General features: G+C 39.9%; 1 protein-coding gene across 2 annotated transcripts in view; it reads right to left on the bottom strand.

Annotated features, from left to right (window-relative positions):
• The window catches only part of TGFBR3 (transforming growth factor beta receptor 3), a 113,940-nt gene that overhangs the window by 25,543 nt on the left and 70,284 nt on the right, over positions 1–18,113 (bottom strand). For both annotated transcript variants that reach the window (XM_064719943.1, XM_064719942.1), the window contains 3 exons: positions 11,315–11,498; positions 5,905–6,073; positions 3,449–3,596 (listed from right to left, as the gene is read on the bottom strand). In XM_064719943.1, coding sequence (XP_064576013.1) covers positions 3,449–3,596; positions 5,905–6,073; positions 11,315–11,498 — 501 coding nt within the window. The remainder of the gene's footprint in view (positions 1–3,448; positions 3,597–5,904; positions 6,074–11,314; positions 11,499–18,113) is intronic.

The raw sequence follows: 18,113 nt of genomic DNA, 5'->3' as shown, positions 1-18,113 counted from the left end.
AGCAAAGGCACCATGACCCACTTTTCAGCCATTCCTGCAATGTGATTGAAATGCACTTTCTAATGCAGCTGATACCATGGAATGTTCCACAGACACTTTCATTCCCATGCTTAATTACCTTCTCCATCATATAGACTGCATCTTCTTTTCATCCCCACTGGTTTTTCCTCAATGAGAACAAATCTTAAATCTTTCACTCTGGAACACCAGAAGATTGACTAGAGAGATCTCTCTCAGTGCTCCTATGGACATGCTACACAGGTCAGAGGGCTCAGCTGTACTTCCCTACCTGACATCAAAGTGAATTATTGAACTAAGAAGTGAATAAAGCATGCAGAGAGCCCTGATAGAATGGCATAGTGTACCTTTAGCTCCCTCCCTCATTTTTTCCTAAGGACCCAGTTCTGCAGCCTTTAAACACTTGGGGCTTCACAACTGAAGTTAAAGATAACTGAGTACAGAGCACCTGGTTTGAGGATACTGTTACCAGAGCAGTTATCAATGCTCAGCAAAGGTCACTGAAGATAAGAAGAAAAATGGAGCGACAGGTATCCTAATTTTAGTGCCTCATGACTCTTTGGGATCAACTAATCTTTGATTTTCAACAAGGTGCAAAACTGGACACAACTGATCACATATTTTCATATTAACACACAGCTTTGACTGGTAGGAGTTATTATGCTAACCCAACTTTGCTGCATCTCTTTACTTTTCTGTCACAAGCAGACAGCTGAACAAATATTATCTCAGAACTTTACTGTCCTAGCTGGCACCTGAACATTTCCAGGGCTTGTTTCCACCCCTCCACTCCACAGTGAGCCTGTAAATGTTCAGTCTTGCATTGCCCCACTGAAACAAAAGCGAGGGCTGGCAGGAATAGACCTCCCTTCACTTGCTGCCCCGCCTCACACACAGTGACTGAAACCAGGCCATCTGAGCCCACAGCTGTCTGTCAGAACAGACACCATTTCAGAAGGTGCTGGGCAGCTGTTCTCAGGTAAGCAACCACCCCTCCAGGCTTCTGAAACCTTCAAGGATTTGTTCTGTGCATTGCACCTCTCTACTCCTTGCCCATAAACTTGTTTTCTTTCTGGAGCTTCACTGCACAGTTCCCAGCTTTGCAGAGGGACAGCAGCTGCAAAGGAAGCAATGTGAGCAGCAGTGTACAAGCACAGAACCACACAAGCCCTGCATGTAAGGACTGCACACAGGAGTTAAACACAGCCCAGAAGAAAGCACTGCACACACATCAAGTGCAATTGATTTACCTAAAGTCCTCCCATTTTCCTTGGGTTTGTGTCCATCCCCTTGCAGAGTTCCAAAAGACACAGCAAGCTGGGAGATGAGCTGTATGACTTACAACATCTTTCTCTTTTTTTGTCTGTGAACTTGGACCTCAGTAACTTACAGTACTGGGTTTGAGGCAGCTTAGCACTAACCTTCCCCTCTCAGCTTGCCAATCCCCTCAAGACAATTCTAATTCGTAGTGAGGGCAAGAAGTTAGGAAAATTGAAGTGCATGGAACTGCTTCAACTAATAAAAAGAACATTGTGAAACATTACCTAATTGCTTAGTAATGTTTTTATGCATTGTCTAAATTTGGGCTTGGAAAGGCATTCAGCTTAATAGAGATATGAAAAGATGCTAAATGCTGGATTTGCAGGCTTTTTAATGACATGGGGGAGTTTAGTTCACTCCCTTAGCCCTTCCAAATAAAGGAAAAAGAACATATATTCAGAAAATGAAGAATTTATATAAATCAAGTAGTAAACTAGTTACTCAAAATCCTAACATGAATCCAAAGTCTTTTAAATACTGACATTTCTGTATGTATTTAATGTATTACTTTCTCTTTTCGTTAATCTAAATAAAATATTACTTTCTGCCACTCATTACAGAAACTACTTTTAATTATACTTTTAACTTATATTACCAATAACTAATAAAGAAGAAGTCTAAAAATAAAGTTTTTTAAGCAGTCTGCTTTTCTATATTCAAATGCAGCATTTTAGAAATTTTAAAAACCTGTAGAAATTGTCTTGTGAAAATTGACCATCCACAAAGTGACAGCTTTATGGACATGAAATACCACGTGAGCTGTTTCCTAGCATGGTGTGAACTAAAGCCCAATTCTATCCGGTGAGAGTAGATCCATATATGCCCAAATATACAGTGGTGAATTTTATGCCATAACCTAGGATGAAACTTTGAAGTCAAGCCTTTTTTTCCATCATTCTGCTTACAAGAGTGGTAATCCTCAGCAACCAAACTTGACCTTTCTCTTTAAGGACTATTTCAGACCTACAGAATGACCAGAACATCCTCTCCTGTCTGTAAGATAAAATGTGTCAGGGGTCAAGAGGGAACTTCATCATCCACCCTAGATAATTTTTTCCATTAAATTTTCTGAGCAACACCAAAATTAGCTTTCCTTTAATTCTCTTCACTCTTCAAAGCTACTATGAAACCCTTACCAAACTATTTTCTTGGGAGATTTAGATCAATTAGCCTTTGCATTCTGCCAGAATTTCCTCTGCACAGATTACAAGCAGAAAGCAACTAAGCAAAGGAAAATTGCTCTAAATACCAAGAACTGGAGTTTGAAAATGTAACTGAATTGCTGCAAAATTGCTAATCATGAGGCTCATGGGTGGTCCTGAGCAAACATTCAGCTCAACTGTACAGTGTGCTCTTAACTGATCACTTAATATGGAAATAGGCCACAAATGTATAGGCTGCAAGAACAGTGCAATTATATTTATTTGAGAGCAAGGGAACACACATTTTCTTAGTAGAAAGTGTGTTAAGCCACAAAGCCTGTACCAAAAATCAACATGAATCAGCATCTCCAGGAACTGAAGAAGTTTAACTTTAGAGAGTCCGGTTTTAACTTTAAAAAACGATTATTTTTTGCTGTCTGAGGAGAGTTAGGTCAATTTAACCAAACACTTACTGGAGACAGAAATACTGGCAAGGAAAGGGGTAGACACTACTACAAGCACAAGCAGAAGTAATGGAGTTTCCACTTCCAAAGGGATGTGGGTGTGTGCTGCATATCTAGTATTATCTATTCTGCACTTGAAGGCATTGTTCCAACCTCTGACATGAACCTGTTGATCCATACACCAAAGTAACAGCAAAAAGAGAAATGAACATCCTACTCTGTGTTTAGGATGCTTCAGCAGATATCAAAAAGACACAGACTAAATCCTTGTTCTAACCACCTGGCTTCTGCAATGTGTTGGTCAGTTTCACAGCCCATATATTGAAAGTTAACGAGAACAAAAAAGTTTATGCATTTACTCCTTAAAATGCAGTAATTATTAAAAAGAAGCAGCTAAGAGAAAACATTCAGAAATCAACATGGTTTAGCACTATATCACATTTAAATGGATTCTATACTGTTGCATTACAATAGCTCACAAAAAATAAAGGTGCTTTAACTTACAATCACTTCCAGCTTTCCCTGGACATCATGAGACTTGATAACCCAATTGACAGACTTTCTGCACTTGAGGATAAGCACCACATCCCTGACAAGCCTGGCGCCTGGCTGAGATGGTTTAATGTCCACGATTATATCCACCTGGAGAGCACTGTATGGAAAATAGAAAGTTAGAACAGAATGCCAGAAATTTTAAGCTATCAACCTTCTTCCAATCCATCATGTTTCCACTGTCTGGCCAGCTGATTAAAATGCTGGATATTATCCCGGGCAACACAACATGTGCAAAACAGATTGTTATTCCATATACACTTAAGTGATTTTGCATAACAATAAAAACAAGTACTTTTTAGAAAAAAAATATTTCTGTCTCTTATTTACAGGAAGTGTGCTACTCAATTCACCTATTATTTAGTGCAGGTAAGTGATATGGCTAGCAGGTTGCTTTCTAAAGTAAACATAATTTTCTTATTTCACTGTGACAGTGCCTAAATATAACTGTTTTAGTTTCCTCTGGCTATAACTGTACTAAAACTTTAAAAAATACCTTAAAAAAATTAAAGAAGACAAAGAGGTTAACACACATGCATAAAACACCAAACCCAAACCACAAATACTGTACTGGGGGGTGTCTCTGCCTAAACAGTTAAATTGTGGAATGACTTTGCTTCAGATCTTGCGTGCTTTGAGGAATTAAGCAGTCTATTCAGTTTCCACTACTTCTGGGTATATAGTTACTTTAAAAAGAAAAAAACCCAGATGTCCAGCCTACTGCTTACTGGAAAATAGATGAAAACTGTCCAGATTTTCAAGATCACAGTAAAATAAGTACAGCAAATGGGTTCTTACCCATCAATAACATCTCAACATGTAAAAAACCAATTCAATAGAAAAACCTATACTTCCAGACCATCCTATGGGGCCATACATTATAAGAACGTGCTCATCGCCATGTAATAGGTTCTAACTAATAATACAATGAGACTTCATGTATCTTGGGACCTTTGGTCCATCTCCTGCCCCTTGACACATGCCCAGCTCAGCTTCTGTATGTTTCTTTGGGGATTTAAACTTCACAAGGATAGCTGTGGATAACACATAAAACTAAGAACAAAGTAATTTAGTATCTTTCTTTTTTTTTACTTTTAATAGCAAAACATTTAAACTTTTTGCAGTGTTATCATCTCAAAAGCAAATTCCTATTGTGCTATCATCCAAAGCCAAAAGCTTGGAACCAAGGCTGTCACTGTGTAGCACTACAAGGGACTTGGAAGGATGCTTAGCATCAGCTCTGTTCAGGATGGGGCTGCATCAGCATTTGGGGTTACCAACTCCACTTCCACTACACTACCACTCCATTCCACCTCAACACTTTCTTACTCTCCTCAGGTTCTTATGCAAGAAAATGATCAGGTTCTGGGTTCAACATCTTGCAATGAGAATTATCCTTTTCACAAAAACACCTCCTCCCACCTCCATCTCCCTGTGTGGATTTCTCATTAGGGATAGGATGCACTCACATGCAGCTGCATGAGGAGCAGAATCAGACAATGCCAGATATCCAGTGAATGTAGTAAGCAGACAGGATTTTAATTCTACCTTATCTCTGATGAAATTGTAACCATCTAAGTTTCATAGCAAATTTCTGTTCTAGCAATCATACTTGGCCCTTAGTCACACTTGGAAAACCTCTTCCTATCTGAAGCATATCCCACTTATGTTCTCCCACAAAGATCTAGGAAAGACCAGTAAAAGATGAGTATTCTATATGTCTTACCCTTCCCCTTTGATGAAAACTATAATTCAAAATTTAGAAAATCTTCATAATGTGTATAGAGTTACTTTTCCTAGCCAGCAGTTAAAAAAATTTTAGTCAGTGCACCACTATCAACCCTTAGCATTTCTCATAATTATCACATTATCCCTTAAACTCAACTGGAAACTTGACAGAACATACTGTTGTGAATCTTCAGAGCAGCTGTGGAACACTTATCACAGACCACAGATCACTTGCAGCCTCTGGACACTGTTTGGGAGCCAATGTCCTACACCTTGCTGCCAGTCATCCCTACCTGTGACAAGTCAGGATTACTTTCTACCTCTGTCTCACCTCCTCACCCAGTGGTCTAACCTTAAAACCTCTCTGTCAGATACTGCCCTTACTCATATTCCCTTATTCACCTTATCCTTGGAAAAATGTGACTGATTGAGCAAGAAGGGGAGCAGTACACAGTCCACAAAAGCTGTGCTTTGCAGTCTTGTCCGGAAAAATCCTGTGATTATGCAGCAGAATTAAAATCTTTACATACTGAAGAACCAATTTCTATTTAAAGTAAAGTATTAAAGCCCAAGCTTTTCTTTAAGGATGAAATGGCCGCTTTCAGTTGATTTTTTATAAGACAAGTGAAGTTTTTAGCTATTACTTCAAACAGTTTTAGTCTATTTAGATGCTACTTTACCTGTTAGGATTGGAATTTGGAGTACTTAGTTCAATGATATGAACTTCTCTTTCCTGGACTAAGTTAGACATGAGGCACCCCTCTGCTGGTTTTGGTTGCAGGTATCCCGCAAGGTAATTCAAAGAGAGAAAATTCTTCTTTATGTTGCATGAGGGAGGAAAAACTTGATCTGGAGGGGAAAAAAAGCAAGCATAGGGACCTTTAACCACAGATATCAGCTTAGATGTATGCACATACCATGTACACTTGAGTGTTCACTATATTTCTTAAAGGTGTCTCTACCATCTGTTACAAGCACATATGACGAATCATCATATTGAAAAGGAGATTACTGTTGCATCAATACATCAACTTTCTAATAGTCATTATTTATGGATTTAAACACATAATGAAAGAAAATCCCTGTAAAGAAAAGTGTGAAAACAATTCTGAAGAAAAATGTGAAAAACTTGTCAAAATTAATAATATACATTTAATTTGCTCCTTGCATCTTTACAAGAGATTTCTTTCTATTGCAATTTACTCAGAGATAACTTTTGGAATCAACTCCTTCTCCCTGTGGAAAATATTTTATTCTTGTTATTATAAACCTACTACGCTTTAAATACTACAGAAAGTACTTTCCATTTCCTTACTTAATAATTTACTATATATTGTGTAGTCAGAGTCAGTGTTGTCTAGAAAGCAACAAATATTGCATTTGTCTTGCACATGGAAAATTAAAAGCATGAAAAAATTATGGAATCAGCTGTTGATATTAAGAAACTGATCACAATACACATAGCTGAAATAACAAAATTCTAGCATAGCTATTCAATCTCTTTTGGTTTTAACCAAAAAGCTGAATATGAGCATTACAGAACCCCAGAATGTGCTGAGCTGCAAGAGATCCACAAGGGTCATTGAGTCCAACTCTTGGCCCTGCACAGGACCATCCCCAAGAGCCACACCCTGTGTCAGAGCATTGTCCAAAGGCTTCTTGAACTCTGCCAGGCTGCTGCTGTGACCACTGCCATGGGGAGCCTGTGCCAGTGCTCAACGACCCTCTGGGTGAAGAGCCACTTGTGTAAAATGCAAGCCATAAAAAAAGTCACTTCATATGAAATTCTCATGCACAGCCTCTATTACTGTAGCCCAAGAAACACTATTTCTACTGAAAATCAGGAGCACTTTGCCTTTCTGAGATAGCTTGACATATGAATTGTCATAATACACAGAAGGACCAAGTACCATGTTCAAGTACTTGAAGTCCGGTAAGAATACAATTCCACATGTCTGGGTCTTTGACCATTGCTGTACAAGAAGGACTTTTCCTATTAAGGTCAGTAGCAGGATACAAAAAAACCCAAAAAACCAAAATAAAATAAATCAACTAGCATGCATTGTAAACAAAAAACTGTGAAGAAACTCTTATGAGCTGTTCTGAGGCCATGCACTCTCTAAATGAGAACTGAAATGTCACCTCTGAAGGGCATTTGTGTGTGCTACCCAGCTCTGCAGGAAGACCAGAGACTCCTGTGACCCTGGTCTCTGCAGAAACAATCAGGGGAGTTTCTTCTCCTGATCTTACACAAAGCAGCCTTTGAATATTAACCCTGTTGTGTCCCCTACAGAAGTTACTAAAGCTGTGTAAGGCTGTGACTATTCATACTGCCCAGGCAAAGCACTTCTCTAACATCTGGTGTGTGCCCTGCCAGATTAGCTTTGAATGCAGCTGCAGTTCTGTCAGCTCCTCCCACAACAGCACAGAATGGAAAATGATCCCAAATGGTCTATGCTGAGCTTAAATTTTTAAATATATCTATATATATACACACACAGAGACAGTAGGTATTTTCTTCTTAACTGCTGTACAACATGATTCAGGCCATAAAATACCAGTTCTGGAGCAGTTTGTGGGTAATTACCACACGTGCTATCATTTGCCATTGCAAACAACTCAGTTCTTGCTCCTGGCACTTCCATGAGGCGTCTCTGGAGCTCTCCAGAAGTGCTGCTCTTGCTGCCAGAAGCACAGAGAGTCCCCAGCCTGGGCCCCCACTCGATAGCAAGCTTTTCCTCTGCAGCAGATTTCAACTCTATCATGGGCTACTTGACATGCACACCAGAATGAATTTACTCTCATCCACACCAGTTACCAAAACTGGGCTGGAGCAGAAAAGAAAAGGGGATCCATTCCAGCTTTCTTTGCTCACTACACATCTCCTCTTTGTTAGTTTCAGGGCTGTCTACGTACTTTGGAAAGGGACTGCAGGTGTCTGCAATCAATTAGAAACATACCAAAGCAGCCAACAAACAGTCAGTTTATGGATTCCGTGCCTCTCTAATCTCCCCAGACTCCCAACAGGGAATCAGACGTGGGGTTTGCAGAACACCCTCAGCAGAGGGTCTCTGGCAGCAGTGGGGGTGCCAGGGGGCCCTGCTGGCCAAAGGCAGCAGAGCTGTGAGCAGTGGCCAGCAGCCACCTTCCATCAGTGAGTGCCAGGCAGGCTGGATGGACACAGCACTGCACACCAGGATCTGTCTCTTCTGTGTGCAGCACTTGTTTTTACTGATGAGGACAGACACTGTCTGCTCTGCACAAATTAGGTGTCATCCACAGGTTCCTGGCTGAAGTTGAATATCCAAGCTTAACATCACCCTGAGGAGGTTTTTGTGCAAATGAGCACTGTTAATCAAGTGTCACTTCCCAAGACAGGCACCCTGGGCAGCAGCAGTTGGATTCAGCAATAAAAATCCCATCCATGCAGAGCTTGCCTTTCAAAATCTGATCTGGGCATAAGCAAGGTGTTTGGAATTTTCCTTGGGCACCCTGATGGTAGGGCTTATTTATGTGTATTTCACAGTTTGCTAGCCCTTAGCAAAACAGAGATCAGAACCTTGGCTGGCATTTACCAGCAGGATGGAAATGGGATCAGGGAAGGGCCTACAGGGGTCTCAGGAGGGAGGATGCAAACTCTAGACAGTGCTCATTCTGCAGCAGGACACACAGCTAAGCCAGACGATGGGACCATGTGCCAGCATTTAACCAAGCAAGCATGGCATGCAGGATATGCGCACTGGCTATAAATTCAGAGTCAGGAATGACGTTTCAGCTTCTGCCAGGACAGAAGCACAGTGTTACTATCTGTAAATAAACTGTACATTTTCCAATTTAGCTACTGTTAAAACTAATTTTTTTCTTATTTAGGTAAGAAATGTGTTGAAATTAGGGTCCCTCCAGGCTAGCACATTTGCCCTGGATTTACTGGTGATGCTGGATGCATTAGGTAACATTTAGCTAACTGATAGGACTTCCTGACTTGCTCAATCATGTCTTACTGAACCGTGAGGAATTAAACTGACTTCTGCTGTAAAACACGTACCAAGAGCACTGTCATCATGAGCAGTCCTGCCTTCTAGAATCTGACAGTGATTATCACAGCAGCCACTCTGCCCTCTCCTTCATTACACAAACCAAGGCAAGAACAAGAACCCCACTTCTTGTGCCCTCTTCCTCCACACCCCCATTCTGGTCCCTTAAAATTCTTGCTGTGATCACCATCCCTGCAGTATTTGATCAGCCACTCTTTAGAATCAACAGGATTCAGATGCACTTGGCCCTGATCCAGTTTGCTAGTGCTCTCAGCTGCCTTTCATTTGCAGTTTCAAAAGTGACTTAAGAGACCCATGGCATCAGAAGCAGCTTTATTCTATGAAAGATCAGCCTTCTTCAGATCTTTCTGTCCTTTGGCTTGCATTTTCTGTTTTCTGTGTTCAGCTACAGCCTACACTTTTAAAATGTTACATCTTCCAGTTTCAGATTTGTCTAACTTGAGTGAAGCTGAAATGTAGACAATTATATGAATACAGCCCTCAAATTCTGTATCAGTCACACAGCCAGGAACTGCTTTGTGTGACCAGCTATAGATTATGAGCAATTCCAGCAGTGATTCACAGCCTGTCTGCTGAAGGTACCTTACTAAATCTCATGAGTGTAAGTTTTCTATGAAAAGCCTAAACTGTACGTCACTGCGTGCTGTGGTTTGTGAAATCCAGTGATTCCATTGTTCACTCTGCAGAGAAGCAAACCAGGAGCACATCCCACGTGGTTTTCACAGAACTCCTCACACGACTCTGCAGTTCAAGAACTGACCCAGTCCCCACCCCTGAGCACATGCATAACCCCCCCACATACACACATGTTCCCTTCTGCCAAGAATTTAAATCAAAACCAAACAATTACAGCTGAGCTGGTTTGTAGGAGCCTTCTCAGAAACTGTCTGTTTTGGTTGCCTGCCAAGTTCCATTTTGTGTACTTGCTCCTAATTAAATTGTGTTTTAGTGCATTCTGAAGATGATGCAAAACTCTCCTCTTTAGCCTCCTGGTTTGACTGGAGACATGCAAATCAACAAACAAAATTTTATCTGTTTTTTTCAACATATCTCATTAAATATTTGTCTCCACAATGCAGAGACCACTACTTCCATGTATATGTTTCAAGAGCATTTTAATAAGGTAAGAAATATATTTCTGAATGATTTTCTGGCATTAGAATCCACAACTGGTGCCAAGTAGAGCCAAAAAAAAAAAGCCCCCACACAAGGGAATCCTCTACAAATTTGGCAGGATTTGGATAAAACTAACTCAGGCATATTCTGATTTTGGGGGGTAAACCTCCTATGTCAGGAAATCAAATTATCAGATCCATGTGGTTAGGAAAGAATGTTTTGTCCACTGAAGGCTTTTTGTTGTTTTTTTCTTGCCTGTAACCAACTAGTTCAGCTGTTTGGGAGTTTCTGTAGATATTCCTGCAGAGCATCACACAGTTATGTTGTGCCAACACTGCTCAGCTATGGAGCTACAGCCTGAGCCCCACCCCAGCACAGGCCTGTGTGCAGTCCCCAAGGAGCTGGGGTCCTCTCCCATCTGCACTAGGCCACCTGAACAATCTGGCATGTGGCTCAGAGGGACAGGAAATCTGTCTCCTTGGGAGGAAAATATGGCAGTACAGACTAAGGTAACTTAGTTTGGTGAGGAAGGCAATAATTCTGTGCCCAAAGAAGCCTGGATCCTTATACAAGCAAATAATGAAAAAATAATGTAACTCAGGTCTTTCTAGAAATTTCCCCCTACTTCAAGATGAATGCACCCAAACTATCACCATGAGTAGCTGATACTGTTTAAAAGGCAAAGTTTGACTCTTGTAAGATTCCAAGCAATTGCATCCACATTTATGAGCATAAAGTGATGGCACCACAATCCATTAAAAGTTTCCTAAACCCAAGGTCTGGTCTTAGACTTGAGGCTTGCCCTTATTTCTCTGCTCTCCCTTTCATATGTTTAAAAATTAAAATAAGTGAAATATAAGCAACATATTCTCAGTATCTGAAAGTGTCTATGAATTCAGTTGGTTTTGTTCTGGTTTACCTTCTCCTACTTTAATGTAGATGTTTCTTGATATTTTCAGTTCAGTGAAAGATGTTACTGCTCCATATTCCTTCTGGGCCCACTGTAGCAGATGTTCATTTTTCTCAGGAAAAAACTTTTCTTCTGTTTCTGCTGACAAGGAGAAGTTTCCCTTCTCAAACTGAACAACGGAACCTACAGACACCTGATGGGAATAAAAACACATTTTAATGTGGTACATTTATCCATGCAGACATGTAGCATGTTTAAGTGATGGGACCTCTCATACCCAAATGCAGTGACTGAAGGTGATTATGGCCTATTTCCACTTTGCATTTTCACCACCTAGAAGCACCTATGCCATGGGCTGATTTCATGGAGCATCTCTACAATGCTCCTAACATATCAAATTCTGTGTAAATTCCTAGTGTACAGTCTCAGAGGATGGCACTGACACAGCACATGCCAGATTGTGTACTTTTATATCAGAGACATGTGGGACATTTTCATAGAGCTTTGGCCTAACTAGAAAAATCTCCCATGCATAAAATTCACAGGATTTAAGGACTTAATCAGTGATTATTTTGCGGGAATATTGAATAGATGTTGGCATTCCACCCTCAGAGACAGTTTATCCAGTAAGAGTAGAAGTTGGTTTTCATTTACACATTGTTTCAATTTTTTTTTATGGTAAATATCAGGGTAAAGCAGCATCAGTGTGTCTTTTTAAACGTTTCAAGAGAATGTTTAAGCATGAGAAAAAATATTATTCCTTCTAAATAACAATCAAAGAAATTAATTACTTTACAATAATACATTTTTGCTGTATTTTTCATTTGAGATAGTTAAATGCATGCTAACACAACAGCTGTCTTCCTCAGAATACACTTGGTTTTTCATTTATTACCAATTAAAGCTTGAAAATCTTTTTCATCATCCTGCAGCATGACAAATGTCTTCCTGAGGGACAGATCCCATCGAAGTGGCCACGTGCTTCAAGGGAGGAACCGACAGACAGAAAGCAGAGCAACTAAAAGTCTGGCACAAGCATCCTCACTCAGTGATCATACAGTAAACATCTTGAAACAAACACGAAGCTTATCATATTTACTTTTTTCAATCACATACTAAAGTCTATTTGAAATCCTGGTTCCACTACCCAGGTTTTAGAAAGGACTGCAGAGTTCTGCTGTGCTTGCCAATGTTGGGATTTTTACTACACAGACCTAAGGCAAGGTTAAGTGAGCCAAGCACGTTATTTGTTCTGGAAAGAATTCAACAGACCCTTCCAAAAAAGGCAACCATCACTGTTTCAACACCTGCCTTGAACATTAACTACTTACTCTTCAGAACAAATCAAAAGCAAATCTAACATGCTTAGGATAATGCAAAGCATTAAAGCCTAATAATGTTTTAAATATTTGGGAACCAACCAATTTTTATCTGAGCACTAATTAGGCACTGATTGAGTGATTAAGAGACTGCTGCCACAGACACTCTTATCTCCTCCCTTCAACTCCTTTAGGGGTTACTTTCTGAGGTTGCAGAGGGGAAAAAGTGCCCCAGCTCTATTTCTTCCAGTTGTTGTGAGGGCATGAAAAGGAACTGCACTGGAAACATCCTCAGCTGTTGAGTAGACCTACATGTCCTGTCACTTTTCTGAGACTAAATGAAGAAGCTGGACATGGAAAATCTGTTTGCAAGACCATAAGACACTGGCCATAGCCACAAACCACAGCAAGCACCACAGTTCAGAGGGCTGTTCCTCAGAGGAAATGAGGATCAAGCACAGGATATTGAAAATATGCTACCAAAACCTGAGTATTCCATCAAAGAACAAAACATATTTAGGAACATATTTTGGTTGCATACACTACTACCCTGCTGACCATTGGGGAAAACAGGGCTTGAAATTTTCTCTGCACCATACCAAATCAAGGAAACATACACCCCCTCATACTGGGGCAACAAAACAAAAACAGCCTTCATACATCCCTTAAGAAAAGTTCCCAGTCTGAATAAAACTGCCCTTGCAAGGCTGCCATGGCAGTTCAAGACATCAGTTACCTGGCAGAAGTGCCAAATGTCATCAGTTACTATTCCCCAGAGGGAACAACTCTCAGAACCAAACCTGAGTCATCTCAAATACATACAGCGGTAAGTGCGACTACTGCACACACAAAATTGCATATTCTGTTTCTTGTTTTACCTATTTCCTTCTCTCCCTTTAAACATTTATTGCCTTATTTCTTTCTTTGAATCTGATCCAAGGGGATATTTACTTTGCCTTATAACATTTTAAGTATTTAACACAGTTATAATTCAGAACTCCCAAGTAGGAAGCAAGTTCATAATTCAGCCTTGAGAGAGAGCTGGGCACCTCTGGGCCATGACTCAGGATATAAAGGTGAGTGTGCACAGCCAGCCAGCATGAGCCAATCCCTTCTCTCACAACAGCTACACCACTACCCATCCAGGGCCTGCCAGCACAGGGACCACCTGATCACCCCTAAAGCCATGATGGAGGTAAATGTACCAGGAGGAAAAGAAGCAGCATCCTTCATATTTGTATCTGAGCTGTACAGCATCAGACCTGTGTAGAACATGTAGGAGAGGAGTATATCTGCTCAGAATAAAATGAGAATATTTGAACCAACTACTGGAGCAGCCTACATGGAGATCAGAGTCAGCTGGTGTTTATTGATATTGTACTTTGACGTAATTTCATCCTCTTACAGAGGAAAAATAAAGCCACAGATGGCAAAATATCAGGTATTCCAAAACTCAAAAATGTGTATTTTGTTGTTCATAAACCCATATACAACATACTTGAATCATTAAAAGAACAATTCTCTTCAAGTGAATAAGAAACATGCTGCTTTTGAAATTACATGCCACACTTGTGAATCATCTATCCAATCTGCATAGTCCTTACAGCCACAGAGGTGTGATGGTTTCAGGCAATGACAAAATGTTTCATTTTAGTGCTCTCAAGACCACATGCAGTCATCAAAAAATTCCACTTGAAGTTCTCACATTTTTGAAAACATACACATGAGGAGCACTATCTTAAATACATTTTAGATTTTAATTCAACTTCCTGGGAGATACTCAGTTTTGCAGCTACCAAAGATCCTTATATAATTAATGCTGTTCAATGTTTTCTCAGGATGAAAGCAGAACCTTACAAGATAAGAGAGCACTCCTGCACATCTTTGCATCTTTATATATGTAGGAAGAAGATCCTGAGATTTTCTACCAAAGCTGAATCTGTGTCAAATCACGTGGAAATTTCAAAATGCCTAAGGAACAGTTACTAGAATGATAAAGAAACAAACAAGAAAATCTGTGGAAAGGGGAAATCTGGTACCAAGGTTTAAGGCTCAGCAGGAGTTTATTAATTGCACACAGGTAACTGCCCACTTAATTAAACAACATCTTAATAGACTCAACATAACACTTGTTTGATATGAGCAAAATAAGACAGCAGAAGCTTTTCCAGGGATTCTGTTTCAATTTAGAGGCAATTCAGTGGAAGAAGTGAGAGGAGAATTAAAGCCTATCTATGCAACTGCAGCTATAGTTTCCACTGGAATCAGTGACTCAGTAACAACCTGTTGTGATTTATTATCTCCACATCACTAACACCAGTAGTCTGCCAAAATCCACTGCCTGCTTCTGTAAACTTCCACTGGCTAAACCCCCTGTTTACTGAAGCAAGCAAAGAAAGGAAGGAGCCATGACCATACAGAAGAAAAAAGACTCCCAGGTGCCTGTTCCAGGTCCTTCAGCCTCCTGCAAGATTGGTTTGGGAATACACCTCAACCACTAAATGCCCAAACAGTCTTTGTTTCCTCACTCTTGAAGGCTGGATTAACTTAAAGTCCACATCTTCCTGACTAGCAGCTGTCTTGGTCTGAAAGTGATGGCTCTGGGCTCCTAGAGGGACCAGGAGGAGGAGGAATGCTTAGGAGCAGTCAGAGGCAGCAATGAGAAAGATCAGTAGGAGATACAAGAAGCAGCATCATCAGATCTGGCCTATCCACACTCCTAACACGAGTTCTGGTTAGAGCAATGACCCACAGATACAGCCCACTCCCACTGAAACAAACGGCACACAATAAAGGTTGAGTTCTGAAAGTTGTCTTAAATCACATGGGATCTAGTATGAACTCTGTGACACTCTCAGCAAACCAAGCTCCCCAAATGAAGGCCTTTGAAGTCTCAAGAAAGAAGAATCTAAGGCACAAGGACCTGCCTGGTTTCCTGTGAAATTTACTGGCAACTTGGTTTTCTTGAAATATTTCTGCCCAAGCTGAAGTGATTACAGTGAAAGCAGAGGGTAGCTATAGATCACAAAATTTCCCTATTTTGGGACATCACACATACAGAATGTTTTTACTATACTCTGCATATTCATTTCATGTACTGCATCTTGCTTCCTAAGCCAGAAATAGCAACTCTCTTCTGCAATGTCTTCCTGAAGCAAGCTTTGAAAAAAAAACCAACCCTCAAACCCCTGGATATTTAAAGATGCCTTACCAGGGTTATTGTACTCTTAAACTCCTTTTACGTGCATTATTTTCAAGCATCTATTTACTACTCTGTCATTTTTCTGCCATTCCTACTGCTGACCAAATCCTTCTGCTCTTTTCACAAGAATCACCACCCCATGTAGCCTGAGGCCTCCCTAATATTTCTGAGAATCACCTGTTTATATAGACTTTAGAAAAGCAGTATTTTGCCGTTGAAACATGCCAGGAGACAAAGTTTACAGGGAAATTTACCATTGTGAAAAGCATACTAAGAGTTACTGTTTACTAAGCACTGCTTTTAATTTGACACAAAATGTTAATTTTCACATTTTTTCAAAAGGCAAGGAAACAGTGTGGGGATGAGAAGGGAGAATATGAACTTTTCCAAATGGAAAAGGGCAACTACAGGATTATTTCCAGCTCCTGAGTAGAAGAACGATGAAGACTTCTTAAAAAAAAAGCAAACTCAGGATTCTACAGTAATGTAAAGGTCTTTTAAAATTCCTCTTCACACTGTTACACAACACTGAAAATCTAGGCTTTTACTTTGAATAGTGAAAGGTCACTATTTATACCAAATTTATCACTAGTCATGCATTTCCTATCCGTCCTCACTCTTCTCCTAGCAGAGCACTCTGCTCACATCTGGGTCTGTTTAACCAGTGATTGGAAATTTAGCCTCCTGATTTCCCGTTAAATACTAGGCACAGGAAAACAAATAGCACTTGTTTTTCAGTGAGTTTTGTCAGTCATCCAAACCTAGTGCAAACCATAGAACAGCCTGTGGTTTGGTGGCAGTGACCCAAAATATGTGAACCATATTTTCATGAAGTGAGAGGAATAAACCAGCAATTGGCTAAAGTAATAAGAACATGGATTTTTTTTTCTTAGAAATACAAAAATTACTAATAATTAAACTCTTCATTCTATCACTTCATCTTCTTTAAAGCTTTTATCTTTTCAAATCTCAAACCAAGAGCAAGTGATCTGGTTTTGTATTTATCATTACTGCTCTGGCTTCCTCCATTTCACTACCTTAACACACACTCAGTCCTAGCTCTTGTAAGTAAGCTTATTTGTTTGCATAAGTGTTTTCTTATCCATAACTTTTACTCATTCAATTGCCTGAATAACTAACTCAGAGAAAAAGCTGAAGCATCACTTCTTAAATCACACATTATATAAAATCACATATGTAGATATTTAAGGGGGGTTTGGATCTTTTCTAACAGGAAATCACAAAGGATTGGGATCTTTTTTCATTGATTTAATTCTCGCTACTTTCACTTGCTGAGTAAAGACATTCCTAGGTTATAAATGCAATTGAAAAAGCTACCAAATATAAAGAAAAGAAATTATTTTCTGAGTAGCACCTATAAAACCTTCTTTCTGTGCAGTTTCATAAAACTTCTGGTTTTCTGCCAAGACATGTTCGCAATAAACTAGCTTTAGGGAAGGAGAGAAATGACGACTTGATGGGAAGGAAGGAAACTATTTTGCTGTATGAAAACCTAAAAGTAGGCTGGTGGAAGAGGTCTGGTAATGCTTTTCTGCAATACTGACTTGCAGCAAGATCACAGGTAAAAGCAGTTTCTACAGCAGTTGTCCAGCTTACATAAAACTGCGATGTCATAATCTAATCAGTCTAATCACCTGTGAACAGGTCCTTCAACTTCCTCTCCCCCTCCCCTTTATAATGCAATTTTGGCATTTATTCCCTGCAGAGGAAAAAAATAAAATGTAGCACAGATGAGAAGCATTCTCCTTGCTGAACTGAATAGAGCTTCCAACCCATGCAATGCCCTTGAGAGGGATGAGCCCAACAACACTTGAACAGAAAGGGCCCAATTCCCAAATTGTTGTATTTCTGAGCCATGTACAAATATACAATCAGACCAATATGACTACATGCAACAGTAACTGAAGTGATGATTTACAGTTACTTAGGCCAGGCAGTCCATGCACTAACCCATTTCAGGTATTTTTGGACTGAAATGCCATGATACTAAGGTACATTTATTTTTAACACAATGAAAATAAACTCCAGGCTTATTTTACTAAAATTACAATAATTTCACAGCATCACCTACTTCACCCATCAATATACAGCAATTCATGCAGAGTCTGAAAATAACCTGTCCATGCTAAATGTATTGTTAACACCACACTAGGCAGACACCATATATTCTTTTCTCTTTCTCATGCACACACAGGAAATTTTTGTCAGGTTGATATCAAGATGCCCAAATTTTCTCTTAAGACTACTCACTAGTGTTCTTTCTGAT

The sequence above is a fragment of the Zonotrichia leucophrys genome, chromosome 8 (genome assembly GCF_028769735.1).
Source record: "Zonotrichia leucophrys gambelii isolate GWCS_2022_RI chromosome 8, RI_Zleu_2.0, whole genome shotgun sequence".
NCBI lineage: Eukaryota > Metazoa > Chordata > Aves > Passeriformes > Passerellidae > Zonotrichia > Zonotrichia leucophrys.
The sequence above is the reverse complement of the archived record's forward strand: the minus strand, read 5'-3'. Positions and strand labels throughout refer to the sequence as shown.